The 24,308-nt window shown below is 46.0% G+C and overlaps 1 protein-coding gene across 1 annotated transcript in view; it reads left to right on the plus strand.

Moving 5' to 3' along the window:
- Window positions 1-225: 225 nt before the first annotated feature.
- Window positions 226-24,308, plus strand: part of NOTCH2 (notch receptor 2) — an 80,328-nt gene continuing 56,245 nt past the window's right edge. Inside the window, exons 1-4 of the mRNA XM_048944215.1 lie at window positions 226-416; window positions 8,203-8,284; window positions 18,011-18,270; window positions 18,986-19,321. Coding sequence (XP_048800172.1) covers window positions 335-416; window positions 8,203-8,284; window positions 18,011-18,270; window positions 18,986-19,321 — 760 coding nt within the window. The 5' untranslated portion in view covers window positions 226-334. The remainder of the gene's footprint in view (window positions 417-8,202; window positions 8,285-18,010; window positions 18,271-18,985; window positions 19,322-24,308) is intronic.

Here is a 24,308-nt window from a genome sequence, read left to right on the forward strand (position 1 = left end):
AACACAGCCGCCCTATTAGGGCCCCGTCCTCCTCCCATCCCCACAGCCCTGCATTCCACCCCTCCGCAGCCCCTCCAGCCCGCCGCCCACCCGCACGCAGACGTCACGTCGCGGGGCGCCCACCTCGCCCGTCCCGCCTCATCCCGAAGCGCGCTCCGCGTGCGAGCGCCCCCTTGCGGCGGGCGGGCGGAACGCGGCGGGGCGGGGCGGGCGGAGGAAGCGGAGGCGTTGCGGCCGTGTCCCTCCGCGGGCGCCATCGGCCGTGCTGTCGGAGGATCGCTCCGCGCGGCGGCGGGCTGTGAGGTGCCGGGCGGGCGGGAGAGCGGCTGTGGCCATGGCCCGCGGAGCGGGGCAGGCGTTCGCCGCCCTCTTCGGTCTGGTGCTGGCCGTGCTGAGCCGCGCCGAGCCCGCGGCCGGTGAGTGCGGGGAGGGGGGAGGTGGCGAGGCGCGGGGTCCGGGGCTGAGCGTGGGGCGAGGCGCTGGGGAGGGGGGAAACGGGAGGGGGAGGGAGGTTGTGCTGAGCGGGGGCAGCCGGCCGCTTTGACGCGTGGGCTGGCCGCTGGGGCTGGCTGCTCGGCCCGAGGCGGGCGCGGGTGGGCAGCCGGTAGGAGCGCCGCATCCGAATCGGGAGTGGGGAGAAAAGTTGTTTCCTGAGAGTGGTTCGGCCAGGTTCGCTCAAAAAGAACTGAAAAGGCTCCTAATGGCATAGGAGTCTTATAAAGTCAGAAGTACGTTCTCTTGGTTGAAGTGAGGCACGGTGCACATCTGGACTGTTTCTGCAAATGGCTTACTCAGCCTAGCCAATATAGTGGTGATCCTCGTTAGTACAGTGGTGAGCATCCCATAGTGGTGTGCATCCCATAGCTGTGACCCTCGTTATTAGAGTGGTGAGCATCCCACCTGTCCCGCAGGAGAGTGGGCTGATAGGATGGTGGGTGATGGCCTCAAGCTGTGCCAGAGGAGGCTCAGGCTGCATATTAGGAGAAATTCGTTCTCGGGGAAAGCAGTAATGCCCTAAGATGGGCTGCTTGGGCATGTGGTGGGGTCACTGTCCCTGGAGGTGTTGAAGAAACATTTTGACGTTGTTCTTTAGGACGTGGTTCAGTGAAGAAATATTGGCGGTAGGTGGATAGTTGAGCTGGATGATCTTAGGCATCTTTTCCAACTTAATGGCTCTGTCATTGTAAGATGGCCCAGTGCTGGTTTTGCAAAGGCTACACGTCGTGCCCGTTGATTTAAGCATTGCCGTAACATCAGCAGCTCCCCAGCTCATTGCTGACCCGAGGCTCTCATCCTAGCATGGCACCTGCAGTGTCTGCCCCAGCCGTGCCTGCACATGGGAGCAGGTTGGCTCTCCCATGCTGGAGACAGCTTCTGAGTGCTAACCTCCGTTCCTTCAGTGAGTGGAGAAAGGAAAGCTGAAGTCACTGAAAGGGTATTTTCAGGTGTCTGTTCAGCTGTCTTGATGCTCTTGTGCAAGAGGCTGCAAGGTTCTGATGTCAGCCCTCTTGGTCAATGACTAGGAGGCTCCTGGATGCGCCCTGGTTTGGACGGCTCAGCGCTGCCTCATCATGCAAGCCCAATGGCACGGCAACTTGCTTTTCCAGTTGAGCCTCTGTTTAGTTTGTAGAAGCCTGCAGTTGAAGCTGCAGTGAGCTGGGGCGGGGCGGGAACACCTGCACTGTTGGTGAGGACACTTTCCTGATAATTACTGTTAATGGTGGTGATTTGCTCCTTGTCTGATCAGTCAGCAAGGAGTGAAACAGGAATGCTCACTGGTAAAGCCCACCCTGATTGGCCCAAATAATTGCCAAAGGGAGCGACTTGAGTTCTGAGTCCAGTTTCACTGCAGAGCAGGTGTTTGTGTGGGACCCCACAAAGGTGTTGTGGACCACACTCGGGATCTTTTGAGGTCTTGAGATCCTGCTGACAGTGCTGGGTCTGCTTGCTTGATAGGGGTTTGCTGAACAGCAAGTTTTACTCGATCATTTGGAGGTGTTACTGTATCACGTTTGCTCTTATCAAAGGTGCTGGTTTAGACTTTCAAAACCGAGTGTGATTAGCATCTGGCTCACATCACTTCCTGCGGGGCACTGCTGGGAGCAGAAGGACATGAAGGCACTCTCACAGCTGTTCTCAAGGCCTGAATGTTTGGGAAAAGGGGACTGGTGTCTCTGGTAGCGCTTGGCATTGGAATCTCTTCTGTTTCTTTGTTGCCTTCTGTGGCTGTTTCCCTCCTAATTTTAGGTGTTTTGCTGCAGTTGCAGCAAGTTGCTGTTTCCCTCCTGTGTGTTTTGGTCCTGTTCGCGCTCTCCCGTTTCCAAAGTGGTGTCTGTGTTGTGGAATGCCTTTGAAGCCTTGGGCTGGATGTGGCCCTCGCTGTCAGAGGGCCTGGGTGGGTGGGATTGAGCCCCGTGTCCTTTGTGGAGCTGGGAGCAGTGATGGCAGGGCAGCAGGGTGCTGACAGCCCGCGGCTTCTGCGTGCCAGCATCTCATCTAACAGCAGAACCAGACGGCTGCAGCATGTAACTTCAGGCTTCAAGGAAGCAGCGTGCGTTTGTAGTCGTAGCTAAAGGCTGCAAAGCCAAGAGACAGTACAGTGCTTCTTTAATTCTGACCCATTAAGGAAATGGCATCCATCTTGGGGGGGGGGGGGGGGGGGAAAGAACTTCTCTAAGCACCTAAAGCCCTTCTGTAGTTCTTATTTTCTGTGCATTCATTCTGATATCATCTTGCCAACAGAAGTTGAGAGCTGTGTCTTGTCAATGCCCATCCAGAAGTATTGCTTGTATCGTTCTAAACACGCGGTCCTCTGAGGGCTGCAGAAATAATTACTGGTTCTGTTTAGAAAATAGTCTGTTCCTAGGGCACATGTCCTTTTTTTAGCCTGCACGAGGATGAAAAAAGAGCTTTGTATCCCAAAACGGCACTGGTGTTTGCTGTTTGTTCCACGCAGCGAGTCTTCATCTTGTTGCTCTGACATCACCATGGGCTGCAGTGGAAGCTGCAGCAAGCAGCAGGCTGGCATTTCACAGGGCAGGCATTCGTCATGTTCGAATTAATAAAGATTTAGTGCTGGAGAATGATGGAGGACTATGGAGAACACGCAAGTATGGCTTCTGTCTGCCAGATTTCCATAGAAACACCAATACCTCCTCAGCACTTTAATTGCCTTCCCTACATTTTTTTTTTTTTTGTCGAGAACTTTTTTTTTAGCTCAATGCTTTATGTTGCAGCTGTGGATTTGAGGCATTTGGGCTTTGTTTGGAAAACTGAAAACATGGGAAGGCAGGCAGCAGTAGCTGTGAAAGGAAATGGAAGATGTGATTACTGACAGGATTTTGAACCGTTTTACAGATTTGTTCTGTATTCAGTGTCTGTTATAACTTCAGCTTTTCTCAGCAGTTCTCAATAGGAGAAGTGCTGTGCGAGCTCCCATTGGTAGGAATACGGTCCTCCAACTGGCTGCTAAGGTGAGATCTCAGGCAGAAGGAATTCATTTCCACCTGTGGGTTTGGACAGCAGTTCCCAGCCCTGCTTTTAAGAGGGCAGGTAGCTGTTTTTGCCAGTTCCTGGATTCTTGAGCTGGTATTTAAAAAAAAAAAAAGAAAAGAAAAATGGATTTCTAAACCCAAATCTCTTGTTACAGCCTTGTTCTTCTAAAATCCTCTTAAATGCACATTTCTGAAGGTTTTTTACACTTCTGAAGTCTGGAGAAGCTGGCAGAAGAAGCCCAACCTGTTAGATCGTGGGGTTTTCTCACAGGGTGCAGAGGCTGAATTCCTTCGTGCTGCTCTGAGCTCTGCTCAGCCCCACAGATTATGTGAAAAATTAGTGACTTCTTCCTCAGTGCATAATCTTACTCGAACTGTAATCTTTTGAGGTTAGTGTATCATGTAATTAGTTATCTCTCCTTTGTGGTTTTCCTTCAAAACTGGGCTATTTCAGGGCGTTCTCAGCGTTATTCCTTACAGCTTTTAGAGCAGTCGGCTCTCTGCAGTGCCAGCTGCTGCTGCAGAGGAATGTTGCCCCTGTCGGCACAAACAGAAGCTACCAGTCTTCCTTTGGAATTGCTCCTCCTCATTCGGGGTTTTCTTGGCCGCTGCTTTCACGCTCTGTTATCCTGGAGGGAAGCGGGAGCAGTTTTTCACTGCCTTGCTGACCTGATGTGCTGTGGTTTCTCATTGTGTTGGTGGTACTTCAGAGCTGAAGAGCTGGCAGATGGGACTCCTGTGCATCCTGCCCTGCTGCTGCCGGCCCTGGGCTCTCTCCTTCCTCCTGGTGCGTGATGGCAGCAGTTGATGTCAGTTGCAATGGTTAAATCCATCAAAAATATATTTTGCCCTCTCATTTTCTTTCATGTATTTAACGGTATGCTTAGGTTTTTTTTCCTTCTGTGTGATAAGTAGGTTGTTTTCAACCTTTTCCCCAGAAAACAATGCGTGCAGTTAGAGCCAAGTTTCAGCCAAATGTGTCAGATGTCTAGATATAAAGATACTGAGTTTCTATAAACTTAACGGAGAGTCTGCGGGCAGAAAGAGGAGGGAGGCCAGTGCAGTGTCATTCTATGGATAAGACTGTACCTGCTCAGTGGTCCAGCAGGCTCTGTCAGAAGATCCGTTTCCTCTTTCGTAGTAAAACCTTTGGTCAGAGTCTTCTTAGATGCAGGATCATCAGCCACGCTTCACAGAGCTACAGGAAACCAGCTTCGTAACGTCTCTTCCTTGCAGCATTAATTGTAGTATTTCAAGGTTTTATTTCTGCTTGACTTTTACTGAACTTACAGGTGAGGAGCGTGTTGGCCTTACTTTCCCATTAGCACTCACTGCAAAGCCCCTTCAGATTTCTTCTGGTTATGGCTCTGTTTGCCAGTGCTAGCCTTCTCTCTTAGAAGCTGAGCTCCGATGCTTTCAGCTCCCAGTGCCAACTCTTTGCTATTTCCTTCAGTTTTCTAGCCTGGAAGGAGTCTGAATTTGTAACATGCAGGTAAAGAACAGAAACCAGGTCACAACTTTGAGATCATCTTGGCGTCCTTAAAGAGCAAGGAGGCAGAAGTGTAACTTCTTTTCCTCTACTTTAACAATCTCTTTAGCCAAAAACATGAAACCTGAGCTAAACCGTACCGCAGCTAACTCTGTTCTGCTTCAGATGCTCGGAGTCACGGCATGTCCAGTGGATGTTCTGAGGGTAACGCTTTGTGCCCATGCTCATTGTGCTGCACTCAGGCCCTGGAGAGCAATCCTGGTGGGGTGAAGTCGGTGCCTATGTGCAGGGGTTCTGCCAGGGTTTGTATGGGCTCTAGGCTGGGTCATGCTGCTGATAGCATTTGTCTCGGGCACACTTAGAGCCCTCATCTGAGAGGCCTTTCAAGCTTATCTAGGATGCATGCTAGAAATTGAACACTTCTCTCTCTAAGTGGCGGCCTGCCCACTTCACATAAGGGCTTCAGGCAGCTTTTGATCATCACGGGGTGATTTCCCCATCTCCCTGCATGGTGCCCAATGGGGCTGGTAGAAATGGCACAGCGGGGAGCCCGTGCTTTCCCCACAGAGACCTGCAGCACAACTGAGTGAGGCTGGGGCAGAGCCAGAAACCCAGCAAACAATCCCCATTGCTTTTAATCTTATTTTTTTAAGCACAGGAGAGGATGGCCAAAAGCAGCACTTCTATCCCTGTCTGGACAGCAGAGATGGTAGCAGTGGCTGACTTTCTTGTAAAAACAAGAGTATAATCTCATGCTGTACACAACAAAACGTTTCTAGTTGGAGTACTGGATGCCTCACTCATGCTGGCTGAGGTAGAAGATGGTTTCTGGTACTGTTTACTTATGAGCCCAGAGTAGTGCAGTAGCAGAAAAGTAGCTTTTAAAGCAAGTGGTGTTGAAATGCCTTGGTTTGCTGCACGTTGTGAAATTGTTGAAGATACCATGAAATACAGGAAAATACAGGAAGGCAGTGCTTTGTGCACGTAAATGCTAATGCTGCTGTGAGAACTGCAGCCTTCAGTTTCCCCTGTGATTTCTTTTTTTGAAGAGAAGTCATTGTGTTACTTTTAATATTCATTTTGGAATATTGTTACATGTTTATTAACTTCAGTTCTGGTCACATTTCAGTGCTTTTTCTGCTCAGTCTTAGTCTTAATCTGCAAAAATCATTTTTGTCTTTTTTTTTTAGCATTATTCAGTTCTAAGCCTTAACAGGCAATATGTATTTAGCTGCCTGCCTTCCGCTCTTCAGTCCATCCCTGCTAAAGAATTCCAAGGACTACTGGTCGTTTAATGACCCTCTAAATGGCAGTTCAAGGCAAAAATAATTTGTCAAAAACCAGGGGGAAATTAATGATTACTTTGCCGAAGCCTCTCTGCGGTAGCCATGCGTGGCCTAGCAAGCAGAGCTGGAGTTGCTGGATGGGATCCTTGCTGGGAGTCCTGTGCCGTGGCCGTGCCGCTCGGTGCAGTTGTGCAGTTGGCTGGCTCTGGCCAGGTGCTGGTTAAGCTTTTACCACACGGGTTACAAAATCCTGGCCGGGCAGCTCTCGCTGGGGACGCGGGCGCTCCAAGGGGTTACAAAATCCTGTCTGAAAGCTGGGCTCAAAGGAAATAATCCTCTGGGCGTTTGCTTCACTGGCTTGATCGGTTTAAAAAATACAAGCTAACAGTGTTAAGGTAGTGAGGTGGGAATACCGGCTCTCTGTCCATCCTGATTCCTTGATGCTCACTTTGCCATCCGTCGCAGCATCTCGTGCTTAGCATAGGTGGGCAGAGGGCTCCGATCTTACCAGTCCTTCTTCAGCTTCCACTGAGCACAGAGTGAGCTGTGCTGCAGCTCATTCCTGCTCTGAAAGGAGCTGCTGCACCTCTGGTTTTCTGGCAGGAGCAGACGAGGTTTGGAGGCTCGTGGATGCTGATGCTAAATGGGATAAAACTTGTCAGACAGGTGTGTATCAGTGTAAGCGTGTCTGACCGCCGTGGGGGGGAATGCCATACAAAATCCGTGCTGATATTCCTGTCGCTTAGCAACGCTGACCCCAAGGTTATCTGAAAGGGGCTCTGAGTGGAATTCGGTTCATTTCCTGAGAGCTCTACATGAGCAGTGCTATCCAAGTGCCCCGTTTTCAGAAATGGAGTTAACAGGAAACAGGCGTGCTCGTGTGTGGGAAATATTATTAATGCTTCTGGGCTTGATTTAGCTGTGTTCTACCGGGGTTGCTGGCATGAAGCACCGCATCTCACAGTGCGTGCGACCTGTTTACGTGCGCCAGGGTTATTGTGAAATACCCAGAAAGACCCTGGATGGGGGCAGCTGGAGGACAGGACTTGTGGGTGCATGGGTAAAGTTTGGGATAGGACCCGCATCTTCTGGTTCCTAGAGCTTTACTCACTGGTTTGGTGCTGTTCAAGTGGCAGGCTCTGGTCTAGATGGACTGATTAAAGCTCTGTGGTTCTAGAGTGCCCTCTGCTCCATATTTCTTACCCATCTGCTGCCTTCAGAGCACAGCCATCTTGCTGGTTCAGATCCTGGTCAGGAGACGAGCATTTGCAGTGTCACTGCCATCAGAACTGATGTCACTGTAAGGTTTCAGTAGACTTGGAGGAAAATTGTTCTGAGCTTTGCAATGTTTAGTGCCTTCTGTAAAACACCATGCTGAAAATGACAAGTTTCATGTACTCAATATTTCCTCCTCATAAATACTGAAGTCTTTGCTGCCTGGATTGCTAGAAACTTACAGCAGGGAAGCTTATGAGGGACAGGAGACTGTATTTCAATGTGAAGTGTCCCTGGAGATAGTAGAAAGAAAGGAAGAACTGAAGTTATTTTGAAAGGAGGAGAGTTTCATTGCGGAATTTTGATTAGGATGTAGTAACGGTATGACACTAAAGCTAAAATATGCAAGTGCTGATGTGATTATACCTAGCCTGCTGAAATTACTCTGTGCTTTGCTTTGAAAATCTACCTAAAAGAAGTTCTGGATACATGCAGTTGCCTGATGAGCAAATCTGTGTTTGGTTCTTCTTTTGGTCTGGCTCTCTTAATGCCGCAGGGTTTAAATTAAACTGTGTGATAGTGTCTTTGGGTTTGTTCCAGTCATATAAAATTCTCAGTTATAGGATTTTCATTCCTCAAAATATGTTAATGAAACTTTGACTTGACACGTACTGCTACCAAATGAACTTCTTTGTTGTTTTCTTCTTTCTCCTTTCAGCTTTACAGTGTATGGATGATTCCAAGCCTTGTGTTAACGAGGGAAAGTGCATTCCTTATCAGAATGGTACAGGATATTGCAAGTAAGTTTTAATTTCTAATTGTTTCATTTGTCAGTGTTCTTTCATTCAGGGTCATAAAAAGAAAGGAAGTATGAATTGTTAAGGTTTACTTACCAGGTGTATTCAGCATTAACAGTTTTAATGCAGTGTGTATTTCTTGCTTGTGCATTAGTTCTTCTGTGCTAACTTGTAAGAAATCTGGAGTTCTCACCCAGATTTGTGTTTGGACCTCATTTGTTTGATTGCTTTCCCTTCGGTTAGGAAGAGAGGCAAAACTGATCAGAGATAAGCACTGCTGATTGCTTCAAGAGCCCTGCACATTAAGTCAGAACTTGCCCCTCATCCTATAGCTGGAGTTAACTTAAAGAGCCTCAGCCCCAAATTGAATATTCTTGAATTTTTTCAGTTAGTCCGCATTCTGAAGAGTGCCACCTCCCTTCTGTGTGCTAGAAAGGTAACATGGGAGTCACAAACAAATAAACAAGGCCAAACAAACACCCACACATCTCTATCCTGTAATTGATTTTGCTAAGCGTTGACACCCATCTTTAATGGTGCCTTCACTTTGTTGTTGTGCGGAATACTGATCATCAGCAGGAGCTTTGGAAGAATGAGTGGTGCCTGAGGAATGGGATCACGTCTATTTAAATAAAGTTCACCTATTTTAACTGTAATACTTAGATTTTTTAAAATTGAGTTATTTTGCAAAAAGTCCTATTTGTTTGGGCTTGTTTACTACATCTACAGCAAATAGATTTGCTTTCTAAACCTTTTTTATTTGACCAGTGTAAGCTGCCATTTTCTAGCATGCTAAATCCTTCTGTCCTTAATGCTCTCATTCTTTAAGAGTCAGTGAATTTTGTCTTGTTGATGTAGCTCAGCTAACACGTGACTCAGTTCTTCACCATTTTCTATGTATCCATCTCTCTCAGCCACACTCTTTGCTTCTTTGTGTGAGTATGGTGCACCAAACTTGATGTACTTAAATTGCGCCTGTGGCACACAAAGGGAAATCATCATCTAAGTTGGAGTTCTTCTCAGTTTGAAATCAATACCTGATGTCATAAAAAGGTGAATATGTAACTTACTGTTCCCTATTGCTATTTTTTTAAATCCAGCTCTTTGCACAGCTCTGTGCTCATCTATTGCTTTAGGTTGCTGTCAACAGAAATGAGCTGCCCTTCTGAAACAAAGTTGGAACTTTTCCTACTTTTCACCCCATTTTAAGACTGAAACAAGAAAGTGTGAGAAGTTAGTAGGTCTGTCTGATGAGCACCTGAGTCTGTGAGACTGGAGCCAAAGTATGTGGGTCAAGTCCAAGGCAGTAAACACAACTAATGCTGGTGCTGCTTGTACCTTCCAAAGGACGATTTCTCCAACTTACATGTTCCTGTTAACTATGTCTTAGACTGTTTACTCAGTTTGTTTGAGGGTTTAACTTTTTTCAGTGTTTGTAATACAGTCCAGGTCTTCAGGCATTTATCATGGTGGTAGATTTGACCATTCTTAAGTTTTCTAGAATGTACAGTAGTAACTTAATGTATAATTCCAACGTTGCCTTCCTCCTTTTAATGCAAAGTCTTGCAGGTCTTAAGCCAACCTCTCCTTCATATAACAGCTAAGTTCTCTTGCAGGCACCAGAGTAATTGAAAAGGTCAATATATAGAGAGGAATATGTGTCTATTTTTTAGTTCTAGCTCAAGAAATTTTTTACAGAAAGCAATGAAAAATAAGAAAAAAAAAAAAAATAAAAGCAAAAGAACCAACCCTCAGTTGTGGAGACTCTACCTTTAGCAGGCGGATTAGCATCCTGTTTTAGTTCTAACTTTTTGGTTGTGCTTGGTGGTTTTTTGTTGTTTTTTTTTTTTGTTCCTGCATGATGAGGAACTTTGAATAGAGGAACTTTCTGTCTGGTTGGTTTTGTCAACTAGATGACTTTCTGAATTTTTGATGCCTGTGAGCATAGTAATGGTTTGTTCAGGAAACAGAACTTATTAATGAGGCAAGCTGCTTGGCTTCTAGGTCTGTGTGATAGCTCACTGATCGTCTAAATCTCCACGCCTTACACTTTTTTTTTCAGGTTTTCTGTAGTACTTCCTCTGCTGGGCAGTGAGTTATTACAGTAGACTCTCTTCCTCTTTCTGCACCTCCTCTCAGCAGAGTTGTTCTAGTGTGTGTTCAGTCTATCCATTTAACCTTGCAGTCGGTAGGAGGCAAGTGAACGACTGAAGAAGAACCTGCGCTGGGGGTAATCATACGTGATGAGTAAGATGTGGGTAACGTGAGTGCTGATAAGCAAAATGTGTAGTCTATAACACTTGGCAAAGCAGCAAGTGACAGCTTTCTTTGTCAGAAAATCCTGTTGTGTCTACTCCTTTAAAAGAGAGCAAGATTTCTTCTGAGAAACCTTTATTCTGGTGGGTCTGGTTTCTGTTATGGGAACGGCGATTGTGACCCTTGTAAGGAAATTGGAACTGGGTTTTTATCATACGGTTCTTGCGAGTGCCCTTTAAGTAGCTCAGTTCCCCTGGTAATGCTCCAGGCCCATGGCTGTCATTTTGTGGCACTGTTTGATAGAATTACTGACCTTCTTTGACCTTGGTTTTATATTTAGAAAATTACGCATTCCTGTGTTTGCTTCTTCCAAGGGCAGAATTTTTGCTGGAGAGATCGTCCTGTACTCATTCTCGGAGTGGTGTGGTGAGGATGCAGACCTTATTCCAAGGAATATGGACGTGTCTGCTGTAGAAATGAGAATGTCTTAGAGCATTACAAAGAGAACCCATCCTTCCAAGCCATCTGAGTCCTGCTTTGGCTAAAAGCGGTTTCAGTTGTGGTTTGGCTTGGTTTTGCCCTGCAGTATGTTTTATCTGAAAGCATCTCTAGACACCCTGTGGTACACCAAAGCATTAAGCACGAGGGAGCCATCTTGCATACTCTTGTCTCCAGCAGAAGAATTGGGATAATGTCTTGCTGCCTGACTCCAATTGTGAACGTCATGGGAAGGCCCTTTCTTCTTCTCTCCCTGCTGTTGGATGACTGGAAAGCAGCAGTAGGAAGAGTCTGGGTATTGGGACTGCTATCTTGCAATAATATTTCTGCAATTGCAGGCAGACTGAGAAGTTGTGGGTAGAGGCAGCTGTTTCAAGGACAAGCAGAGCAGAGATTTTGGCCGTGCTACCCTCTGTTCTCTTAGTGCTGGGATTGGCTCTGCAGCAGGTGGATGTGGTAACTCAGATGGCCATGGCTTTCCATGCTGGATGTTCAGCAGGGCCCTGCAGCAAGCAGTAGTTCAGCTGGTTTCCCCTTGTTTGGCAGCTGTGGCCTCTCCCAGCTTCCCTCCCCTGCGCCCCAGTGGCAGGGAGCAGAAGCAAGACTGCCAGCGAGAGAAGCAGAAGTGAGAAAGGAGGGAGTTTGGGGTAGGGGTGCCCAGGCCTGGGGGAGGAAGCTGGGCCTTGCTGCTTCTCATGTTTTATAGGCTTTTAAGACTGAATTTTTGACCTTACAACTGCTGCACTCCGTGTGCGTCCAGACAGGATATCAGTATCTCCATGTGAACTGAAGTACTGCTTGAGCACTCGTCCTTTGTTGAGCTGATGGTAAGAAGTGTGCTAGTAACCAGGGCTCATTTGCTGCGCTTAGTCAGACTTGGAGACTGCTGAAGAAGGCTGATGCCAAAGGGGCTGTATCCCACAGCACGTCCTTTATGCCCAAAGCTGTCAGGCTCTGTGCAGCTGTGTGCTTTTGTGCCTCTTCTGTGAGCAATGTGTTTTCTGTTTATGTGCTCAATTTTGTGCGCGCCTTTAATTTGTGTGGTACGGGTTTAGCAGGACCTCAGTGCTAAACTCAGAGGCAGCAGCGTGGCGGTACGGGATTTCTAACCCACCCCCATGCTGGGATTTTGACCCACCTTTCTTCCCAGCTGGATCATCTTACATCTGAGTGAGAAGTCATTTACGAGGACTTCTGGGACTGAAGACAAGATCCTAGGCTAAAACTGCTTCAGGGATTGCAGCAGATATCTTCTCAGCGGCAGTCTTGAGGGACTAATCCCTTCGAGGCCAGTCAATGGGGAATACCCATAGGAGATCTGGTGGCAGGATGAGGTCTGAGAGTTTTCCAGAAAGGCTAAATACAAAATTTGAGAAGCTGTCCCTTTCTGAGAATGGGCTGCCCTTTGCTGCTTCCTTCGGACTCCCTTCAGCAGTTAAAGGAGACCCTAGAGACCAGGGCAGAGGAGAAAGGGGGAGAGTACATGAACTTTTCCACATCAAATCTGGGAAGAGCAGTGACTTGAGTCACTTGATCAGAACTTTCTGTTGTCATTTACTTGTGCGGACTGCGAGCTGTTCAGAGCTCAGGTGGTCAAAAAACAGTGAAGTAAATCTTGAAATAAATCAGTGTAAATCTTGAAGTAAATCAGTGAACTAAATTCAAGCTTCAGCTCCTGTTTCTCCTTTGTACACAGCCAAGCTGAATGCAGTACAAGTGCTTTCTGTGGGCTAGAGACAATAGTTGTGTGCTGCTTTAAGCGCAGAACAGAGAGGCTGTCCCATCCCATGGTTTGCATTCAAAGTATGACGCATAAACGAGAGCCTTGAGACATGGGAAGGAACGCTTACTAAGCTAACCAGAGGATCCTGTTCTCCCTCCTGAGAGGAGGTGTAGGTGTGGGAGTCAGAAGCTGGGAGCCTGAAGGAAGTCTGGTTAAAATCTGTAGCGAAATAGCTGAGACCCTTCTCACGTTAGTCATCAGGCTGCTTTTTTTCCCCTCCGCTGTTGAAGCATCTTCCAATCGAATTGAGGGGAGTGTTGGGCTGGTGGGGGTGGAAGCAAAACTACGAGGAAATTCTTCCCTTCACGTTTCAAATTAAAGCCATCTGCTTCCTTCTGTGCATCTCCAGATGATATCACTGGGCCCGAATAGGAAACTCCCATGACAGTCAAACATCTGGTAGCGTGGTTAAAGCTGCTTGTGAGCGCAACTGTAGAGGCTGAGCTGATGAATGTGAGCAGGCAGATATAACGTGGCAGGTGAGAAGGCTTGTCCACCAGAGCAGACGTATTTTCCAGGAGCTTTTTCAAAGGAAAAGAGAGCTAAATATCGGGGGTTAATTCAGTGTACTTTCATAGCAGAAGAGCCAAAAAATGCAGCTTTTGGGAGTCTCCAGCTTTCACTTTGTAGCGCTAGTCAGACAGAATGCAGCTTTGTAGGTATGCGGATACTTCAGATTTGAATGAATACCTTCATTTTTGTTTTTACACCTCTTGTTTAGCTCCATGAGAGCCTGCACTGAGGCAAAGGCAGGCTGGAGCTGAAAAGGAAGAAAAAAATGGGTTGAGCTCCAACTAAAGTATTTGTGCTGGAAAGTAGCCCAGAGAGAGTAAAGGAGAAGCTTTAATTAGAAGCAGCTGCATAGCTGATGCAGCCCACAGGACATTTTCCCATTTCAAACTCTCCAGCTTTCAGAAATGATGATTTGAATTAAGTTGTATGTGAAATTTGTTCTTAAAAGATTAAATTCCTGTTGAAGTAGGTTAGAGAGCTCATGTCTCTCCAAAAGCGCCAGAACAAACTTCATCTTCCTGTTTCTTTTTCTGAGTGTTAGATGGAAAACTGAGGGAAAACAGTGGCTCTGATTTGGCAACGATTTGGTTTCCTGTTCTGAGCATGTCACTTGGAGCTGACGCAAGCTGCTACAATTTGAAGCTGCACTGTAGGCAAGTGGTTGGGCTGTTAGGTGGTTTTTTATTTTCTTCCTAAAGAGATGGGATGAGAACTAAAGAGGAGTAGCGGGAAGCTGGAGTGCTGCTGGGGTTCTGAACAGAGTAGAGGATAATGGTGTCCTTTCAGAAGTCTGGTCTTGTTCAGTGTTTCCCTCTGTTTTTATAGAGACCATTCAGTGCCCAACATGAATGGGGGGGCAACACCAGCACTTAGAACTGAGTCGCAGTAGAAGTGCTGTTGACAGGAGATACGGCTGAAAATCTGGACTGCAGGTTTTCTGTTGTTTAATGTTCAGAAAGGATTGTGTTGGATTGCTGGAGGGGAAAGTTGCATAACTGTGTGATTGAGCGCTTAATAAGGAGAGAAAAACGGTGGGGATGAGGGCTGGGTATACCTGACTTAGCAGCTTTCCACAGGGAGACGCGTTCTCTCTGGCATATTCTGTAAGGCTGTGCCTTATCTGGAAGTAAAGAGCTTAAATTAAAAGAGCTTTTGCTGTTCCCTGTTGGAGTGCATGTTTTTCTGATTAGCCTCAAAAGATCCTGAAACAAGCCTGGTCTTGGAGCACTCCTCTGTTTTTACCAAACCGTAGAATCACAAAGGTTGGAAAAGACCTCTAAAGATCATCTACTCCAGCCATCCATGCACCACCAATATTGCCCACTAAACCATGTCCCTTTGCACCAGAATGGCTACATAGGGAGTTCAGGGCCAGCTGTGGGTGATGTGTTGGCATGGAGCACAAGTCTCAGCCCTCCTGTCGGAGCTTACCAGCACTGCTCTTAACCAGCATTTGTGCTCCCTGCTACCTGGAGGTGGCAGTTAGGTGTGCTTAGCCTGTCCCTGAATGCTGGGCTGGGTGGGAGAGGAGCTTCCAGAGGTGGTTTATTTGCTTATGAAGAAAACATGGGATGTTCTCTAGACTTTCTATTTTGTTCTATCTACAGCCTTCAAATGAAAAGGCGTTTCAGGGTTTATCTTCTAGGTGTGTTTTGGTCGGTTTTGTGTTTGTTGGAGCGGGTAGGAGTGTTGGAAGCCTCTTGTTTGCCTGATGAGATGTCCTAGGAGGGGTGCTGAGAAGCTCTGCTTTGTTGCTCTTTCTTTCATGAGAGAAAGCAAACAGATCCCATCTGCTTTGGATCCTGGTGTGCCATTAAGCTGCCCAAATCCTCAGCCACGGTACAACCAGGAATCCCAATACTGAAATCTTGCGAGCCTTCTGGGACTGAAGTTCCATTTGACATTGTCCATTGATTAATTGTGTCTAGATGTCCAGAATGATGATGTGGCTGTAGCCATGTGGACAGGCTCAGAGCAGAACTGTGCACACAGTGCAGCTGTGAATGCTGTGGGAGTTGTGCCGTCGCGCAGCTTCTGGCACAGCTGTGCCAACTGGGTGCCAGATCTGTGTGATGCAGCTCCTGCACAGCCGTGCTGCAGCCTGCTGCTGTTCAGACTGAGTTCTGTCTGAACATTTGCAATGGCAGATTTATAGAACAGCCGTGTTCTAGGCCTTGGATGCACAGTTTGCCTTCCCTCTGCTTCCCTGTGGCAGCAGCTAGTGCTGCAAGCCTCCAGCTGTTACAGCGAGGATGGCACGAGGCAGAGGACGGTCTGCAAATGGCACTGTCTCAGTGCTTGCAGGCTCTTTTAATCCTGCTTTGCCCTGCAAAAGCTGCTCTTTCATGTCTGTTCTTGGGTATGAAGTTGAAAGTATTGCTGCATGGTGAAAGGAGCCTAATTTGGGTGTGGAGAATAGTAAATTATGATTACGCACATCTATTATATGACTTAGTTGCTTTCACCGTGCAGCTAAAGCTGGTTAATACATTTTAACATGAGAAAAAACAGTTGTGGTCATCGAGTAACGACCTGTTGCGTAACTCAGATAATAGCGTCTCTGAATAGCTGTGTTTGAACTAGCGTGCGTGCTCTTCCCGCAGCAGCCAATCCTGGTGTGCTTTTAAACAAGCATGAGTGATGGAGAAATTCCACTGCAGCCTTAAATGCCTTGTTCCAGTTGTTTCTCTCCACTGCTGAGAGACTATGCAAGGCCGTGTCTGAAAATAAAGTTTTTATCTGATTTCTAATTGGGATTTATGTAGCTTGAACTTCTGACTTCCATGTCTTATTGTATGTGTATCTTTCAGACTAGGATCCGTTCTTGAACCTTAGTTTCTTTATGGGGACTCGGAGCTTTTGATTAACTGTCTCCTTTCCTTTTCCTTTTGGTATACAGACCCAAGCTTTTCTTGGTGCCCAAATTTCTGTTGATCACTACTGTTGGCTTCTTTGAATCCATTTCAGTCCTTCCCTCATAAAGAGGAGACACCAAAACCAATACAGTGGTTGTGCTTGCAGACATCAGGTCTCATAATCTCATTTACTGCCCATTGGGAACCCTGAGCAAGCCAGTCTTTCCTTCATCAGTATCCCATTTTGGGGAGGATGTTTTATGGTGTTTTGTTTGTAGAGATGTGACTTTGCAGTGCTACAGTATATTTCACATTGGAACTGGCTTGTTAAGCAGTCTGTGCTCCTCTGTCAAGAACCTGTGTTCTCTTTCACCTTCGAGTTTGATCAGCATTGATGTTTTCCTTTGTTATTCATTGATAGAAGTGTTAAATAGCAGAGGAATGAGAGCAGGCCCCCGTAGTGTGGCCCCTCTGGAAACAGAGCTTCATGGCCATTCCTTGATTTAAACTCAATTTTAAGGCTTATTATCCACCGTGCATTCTGAAATGCTTAAGGAAAAGGCTTCACTGTTACATTCTTGTCTTGGGGCTAGCTGGAGACTTCATGCATTTCTTGGAGCTCTCTTTGGATGTGAATAACTCACTGATTTAATAATTGCATCTGTGTTGTTCTGGAGGAAAGCATAGCTGATGTTCTTCTCTCAATCTGTGCGGTGAAATGCGTGTCCTCTTTCACAGGCTGTGTGTGTCTTAAGTTTCTTAGCAGTAAAAGCATGCAGCTGTGCTCTGCAGAAAAAGCAGCAAGAGAACGGTCACGTTTTATGTGTGTTAAGGCAGTGGTTTTTATCCAGCGTTACCATCTTGCAGCTTTCTGCTGCCTGGAAGAAACAAATGGGAGGGGGTGGCACAGAGGTGATGTTTGCAGGCTGGGTCCTGTATCGCTGGAAATCAAATGGAAAATTTGTGGTACAAAGGCCAGTTAAAAGATGGATTGCAGCTGCCAAGCACAGTCAGACTGTATTGACATAAGTTTAGGTTAGAGAGAAATAACTGCAATTATTCTGTAATCGCAGATCTTTGTATAAAATATTACCCTGGTTATTATAGATAGTGTGCGTGTGTGTGTGTATTCTCTTTGCTGTGGGAGAGGGAGGAACAGTGACCTTGCAGTCAGGGCGCTCACCAGGGGCGTGGGAGACCTGCCTGCAGTGCTGGTGCTGCTCACCCAGGGCAGGCTGCTGCACGTCGCAGTCCCACGTTTGCTATCAGCAGGAGGATAGCACGGTGTTCCTGTCTCACGGGAGTGCTGAGGGAAGGGATGTGCTCAGAATCCTGAGGCCCTCAGACGCTGCCCTCAGACAGGCTTTACAAGTGTTCTGGGAGATGGCTGTTAATTCCTGTTTCTGAAAGCGCGAGATTTTGTTTTGAAAAAGGATGCTGATTAGAACGGGGACGGGTGCAAGGAGTTGGTCGTTACTCAGCAGTTCTTTAGCCCTTGGGTTTGTACTGAGGTTTTGGAGGGAAGTATGAGAAGTTGTTCTGATGTCAAATGCAACTGCGATTGTAGGCAGTACTGGCTTGTATTGTAGTGAATGATTTCAGAGTTTGAACTTCAGTTCTCAGTTGTTTCCGTAATATTGCTCAATCCTGGAGAAAGGCCTCGTGTGCCACATCTATAGCTTTATCATCTGGGACTGTCAGTGTTACTGTCAGTTATGGCAAATTCAGAGAACTTAAATGGTAGGCGGACTTCGTTCTTGATGTCTTGCCATGATACCAAAGCTTAAGGTGAATGTACTACAGATAATTTCTTTTCTACTGCAGGTGTCGAGAGGGCTATCTTGGAGACTACTGCCAGTACAGGAACCCCTGTGAAAGCAATACGTGTAAGAATGGGGGAACCTGTGAAACCACGTCTCTGATAGGAAAGGCCACCTGCAAATGTGCTCCAGGGTTCACAGGAGAGGACTGTCAATACTCTGAATCACACATCTGCTATGTGTCCCAGCCCTGCCTGAACGGAGGAACGTGTCATCCTCACAGCCAGGAAACGTACGAGTGTGTCTGTCCTCCAGGTTACACAGGTGGGATTCTGCATTTGTGCCTTAAGACCCCCTCAGTTGTGAATTCCCCAGTCCTAGAACATTTGGGGGCAGTTGAGGTGCTCTCAAATTTAATAGCTCAAGCACAGGAAATAAGATCAAGTCCAAATGACTTCATGATAAAAATAAAAAATAAGAGCTAAAGGGGGTGGGGAGAGAAAGTCAAGCTCCATACCCTTTACACGTAAACAGAAAGATATTTATGTCTTGTGGGGCTGTCCCCGTGGGAAAACTGACTGTAGAAGCTATTCTGAAATGGCGGTTACAATTTTAATTCACAATCTACCTTCTAGAGAAAATGAAGTCAATTTGGCCAGCAAAATCTTTCAGTGGGAAAATGTTAATTGGTTGCCTGAGGAGAAGCACGGAAATTCCCACCTTCCTTTCTTGAAGGGAAAGTAGAACAAGAGAGTGACTGGCAGTGTGGTACGATTTCAGGTCATGGGTTATTTTTATAAATCACAGAGTTCTATATCTTGCTGGTAATGTATAAATAGGTTACAGACTTTCTCCTGTAACCTGCAGATATTTTGTTTCAGATATTGTAAAATAATTCCTGTGATCACTTTACGTACATGGTTTAGGTTAAGATGTAGTACACAGCCTTTTTTTTTTTTTTGGGGGGGGGGGGGGGTAGCTTGAAGCATGATGTGTGGAACTGTTTTCCATATTAATTTCTTATGTCTTCATCCTACAGGAAAGGACTGTCAGTGGATTGATGCCTGTACCTCTCAACCTTGTGCCAATGGAAGTACGTGTACTGTGTCTGGACATAAGTTCTCTTGCATCTGTCAGTCTGGCTACACTGGCCAGAAATGTGAGATAGATGTGAACGAATGTGCCACCTCAGGCCTTTGTCATCATGGTGGGACCTGTATCAATCTGCATGGTTCATTCCGGTGCCAGTGCAAGCCAGGCTATACAGGGCATCGCTGCGAGAGCACCTATGTGCCGTGTTCTCCATCACCCTGTATGAATGGAGGAACTTGTCACCAAACAAGTGACTTCACCTTTGAGTGCAACTGTCTGCCAGGTAAGTGCTGCTTATTGCAAGTGCTTGGTTTTGTAGCCTTGTCACTGCATTGCTCTCTATGTCCTTCTGAAAACTTCTCCCTGGGAGTGTTTGTCTCTGTAATGTAAGGCTGAGGGGCAAAATATCAAGTGGGAAGCTGTCACGGAGTTGACTAGATCAATCTATGCCTGTGACAAGGGAGGGCAGTAGGCTCCTGCCTCCCCCCCTCCTCAGGCCCACAGAATGGGAAGGAAGGGAGAAAAAAAAAAAGCAGCAACAATCTATGGAGGAAAACTTATTTTACTATGATACCGGAATACAAGATAACACAATATAATACAATTTAATTGAAATTGAGACTAATAAATCAAACAAGATAGGAAAGAGAGAGTTCCCGAGAATGAGTAAAACCTGAAGAGCTTGGAACAGCTAGGAAAGCACTCTCCAGCACCCACTGCTGGGCAGTAAGAGAGCGCCCCCCACCCAGAAGGGCCAGATCCCGTGACTGCTGTAATGTACAGGGATAGGTACCTGGAATTGGAGCATTAACACTTTAATGCCCCGTACACTACATGATGTTTTGATGTGCAATACTGAAAACAAACAAACAAAAAAAAACAAACATAGAATCATGACAGAAGCTCGGTTAGGAGCTTAACTTTCTGGGTGTCAGTACTTTATGGTGTGAAAAGAAGAGGTATAATGGGTGGGTAAGTGATGGGACTGGTTGGATCACAGCCAGAAAACAGCAGATTTCTTTGGAACCCAATTGGAGGCAGAGTGTTAAATAAGTAAAAACTAACACGTATTCAAGGTCAGAGTATGTCCTGATACAGACTCTGGTAACATAGCCCCTGTAGAGACATGTTTCATGTCAGAGAGGGTTAACTTCAGTGCTTGAATGAAGGTGAATATTTGTCTTTCCTTCTCAGTCCCTATCCCTAAAGCACGTTAGTTTCCTTTTCTTTCTTTTCCTCCTCCAGTATTTCCAAGTCTGACAGCATATTATTTCCAACTCACTACAACCTTTCTGCCCTGTAATACTTCCTGGTAAATTATTTTTAATGTATTTTCCGATGCTGTTGTCTGCTCTGAGTTCATCCACGACAGGGGTAGCATTACTCAGTACCATGGGCTGTATTGATGCTGTGTGTACTGCTGAGAGGGCTCTGGGAACACCTGCTTAGCACCCTGGCAGTCTCATCCCCACCTAATACTCATACAATTCTTTGCATATCATTTTTGGGGGTTTGTTTTGTTTTTTGTGTAGGTCGGTATTTTTTACTGTGTAATTCAGTCCCTGGGAAACTGATTGTTTGGAAATGCCTTTGACTAGACTTCCACTTAACTGTATTGCAGTCTGGCACACGAACAGTTAGTGTGTGGTAATGTAGAGAGCTAAGCCCTCCTCCCTTCAACATTTTTTTGCTGTTGTTATTTATATAAAAGATGTAGCTGTCATGGATGCTGAATTCACTGCGTTCTCATGAGGATTAGCTGAGGTTGTGTTGAAGCATTTAGAACTGAAGTTGTGAAGAGTACTTCTTGGAGACCTTCTCCTTGATGTTGAGAATTTTCTAAGATCTGTTTAGCCAGTGTGGGAAATGTAACATCTGATGCAGAAACATCTTGGTGGGGGGAAGAGGAGAGAGAGGTGAAGTCTGCAGGGCTTGATGCTGATAAGGCAGGATGCTTTTGTCACTTTTACAGAGATGCACGTCTGAGTAGGAGCACATTTTCCCCAGAAGAGTGTGTGGGCTGGTTCAAGGATGCTCAGAAAAGAGAAATGAGATTGCTATAGTAACAATTACGCACCCACACTGCCCACAGAGGTTTTGGATTCAAATTTGCCTTTTTGGACTTGTAACACAACTTGTAGAGAGGGGGTGAGTTAGTGCTGCTTTGAGAGCCTTCACTTCTGTGTTTCCTGTATTTGTTTAAGTTGGCTGTGTTGTTTTGCTGATTTCATTTTTAAAACAAATCATTTGAAAAACAGGAGGGGGAAACAAAAAAAAAAAGAAGAGAGAAAGGGGCTGAAGGGGGCCACGCTGCTGATGTTAAACTGTAAGATAAAAGCAAGGCTCCGAGCCACTTCCTTCCCTTTGCAGTGCCCTATTTACTGTGACACCTCTGGAGTGCTGGAAGCAGTGGCCTGTCACGCCCAGGGAAGAAGTGAACAAGTCCTGCTCGTCTGGAAGACAGTGCCAAGATTGTGGGCTAGGAATTCCTCTTTAGACTCCCTCTCTGAATTGGAGCAGTGCCCGTAATAATGTGACTATAAAAGGAATTGCTCTAGCCCTTCTTTCTGGGCTGTGTGAAGATGTTACCAGAGCTCAGCACTAGGGATGCAGTGGCAGGAAGCAGTTACATCTGGAATGGTCTTCAAAATGACTTTTGTGTCTTCTGATCTCTGAAGCTGTTTTGAAGGAACTGATTGTGCCTGAATTGAACGTTAAGCATAATTAAATTACTCCTGGACTGGCACTGAAATCAATTTCTGCTTCCCCTAGAAATTTTCTTCTTTGCTTCTGAATGAACTTCATTTTGTGTAAATACAAGTATTTGAAGATGAGAGGTTTGAAATAGGGAGAAAAACTATGACCTGGAGTTACACTGTCTCAGCACCTTTCTTTTTCTTCCACTGTTTCAAGTGCTGTGTATGTACAATATAGCCAAGCTGATGCTTTTCAACTCTCAGGTTCCCATTTTGGTTGTGGGTTTACACAGATCTTCCATGAGGAAATTCATGAAGTCACGTGTACTAGGAAAAAGTCAGCATTTGTGGCAAGTGTAAGTGGTGAGATGCTGTCAGTGTTGTATCTGTCTGAAAGGCAACTGCTTAATTTGTCTGTGTAGCGTAATTGCCTTTCCTCTGGGCTTCACTGATTTTTAGATAAGACAAAAGTGTAGACAAGTAGGCAGGCTGGGTCAGTCATAACAGTCATAGCAAAAAGTACTCCTGTGAAAGGGACTTAACCTGCAGCACTAGCAAGTCCTTTCAATATAAGAATGAGCTCGTAGTTATAAATATTGGACAAAAAAGGAGTTCATTTGGCAACTAACCTTCAGTGGAATGTTAAACAAGTCAATAGAGGAAGTTCTTAGCTGGGAAAGTGATTATTCATTGTTATCCATCAAAATAATTAGCCATTAACTAAGATAAGGACCCTAGGGAATTCCAAGGGCTTGTTCAGGAAGCTATCTGTCAGGCCAGAACAGGCTGTTTACGAGAGCTGCAACACTTCCTGGGAAGAGGAAGTAAGCTCACACCGTGCCACGGTGGAGCATCAAACTGCCCCGTGCAGCAAGGGGGTGTCCAGCAGCCATGGCCAGAGGTGCAGCAGGAAATCCAACTTCCAACTTGATGTTAATATCTGCTTTTAGTATTCAGAGACAACTGCACGTATGGTGCTGGGGGTGGGTTGGAGGTTGCTGATGTAGACATAGGAGTAAACTTATCTACTTGTATCCCTCCGTGTGCTAGAGGAGGCAGAACATGCTGTTAACAGTGGGAACACTTTTCCCCTGGTGGTTCTCATTCTGCGGTTGGCTGTGCTTGGAGATGTAAGTAAGGTTATGGGTTGCAGGCTGCTCTTGTGCGGAAAGCAAAGGGCAGTGTGTTAATCCCAGCACAGGGGGAAGCAGGAAGCAGCATCAGGTGTCCAAATACATCAGAACTCCTTGGCTTTCTGGAAAAAACTCGGATGATGTAACTACGAAATCAGGTCCTTGGACCCAGCTTGGGAAAAGTTTGTGTCTCAGCATCTTTGTGCACATCATGCTCCAATGTCAGTGCTTCGGCCCAAACAACTGTGACTCTAAAGGGCTGATTTTAAGAGTGAAAGCTAAATTTCCCTAGAGCAGCTTTATTCACAAATTAGGTGGATTGCAGTATTGCAGTGTTTTAAATAGATAGTTCTAAATAGATGCCTGATGTTGGGAACTTGTTTATTACACGCGAGGAAGCAGGACTAGTCTTCACATCCTCCAAGCTGAGGAGATAGGAGCTTAAACCTTTCTGGCTTGTTGTTCTGGATGTCTATCCATACTAATCATGCTGTTGGCATGAGTGCAATCTGTGGTCAGCGGGATAATTCTCCTCAGTCACAAAAGCAAGCTGATACAGCTTTTGCCAGGAAGACACTGCTGTGAGGATACAGATTCAGTCTAAATGTTGTTGTTTTGGTTTTTTTTCTTCTCAATTTAACTTACCCCACTGTGATGAAATTGGCAGGCTCTTTGGGTGAAGGTGAGAAGGTATTTGAGAGAGGGTAATGCTGCAGGTACCTTTATGTTGAGTCTGTTCTTCCTTGCTGCTAGGTGACAGTCCATTTGATATGGTTTAGCAGCAATGCTCCTCTTTTCTTCCAACACTTCCCTGCGTTACTGGAGAAGCTCAGAAGGTGGGAGTGGGCATGAATGAATTGTCTCAGGAGCAGCAGTCTTGGGAGCAACCATCATCTGGAGAAGTAGCTTCAGAGCTTTACAGCCTCAGACTCGTCTGCCACATAGCAGGCTCTGTAGAGGATCAGATGTTGCTTAGAGGGCTTGTGTAACATGATGCAGATGTTAAAGAACTTTCTGGAACAGGACATCAAAAGTGGAGGGGGGTTAAAGCATAGATTTAGATGACAGGGCTGTGTCAAGTTAATACTACATTCCAAAGCAGTGAAGAAGCAAAGCTGATGTTTTAAATTAATGCATGTGTTCTGGAACCACTTACTTCATCCACACTAGCATGCATCCACTTGTGCTTTGATAAGTAGCTATCTCACCAGCAGAAGTGGCAGGTTTGTTTAATGAAGCGTGAGGTAAAGCAGCAGGTGAAATCGAGGGGAAGATGGATTACTGACAGCTGCCTTACTTAAAGGGGAAAAATAATTCTAGCATGGTAGAGTGTGACTGTGTTCATGAGGAACTTTGATTTTCAGCATCTGGTTTCTTCTGCTTTTTAGTCAAGGCTTAATTTATCAGCACTGATTGGGCAGTGGCTAATGTGTTGATGGAC

This window comes from Lagopus muta, chromosome 5, assembly GCF_023343835.1.
Source record: "Lagopus muta isolate bLagMut1 chromosome 5, bLagMut1 primary, whole genome shotgun sequence".
Lineage (NCBI taxonomy): Eukaryota > Metazoa > Chordata > Aves > Galliformes > Phasianidae > Lagopus > Lagopus muta.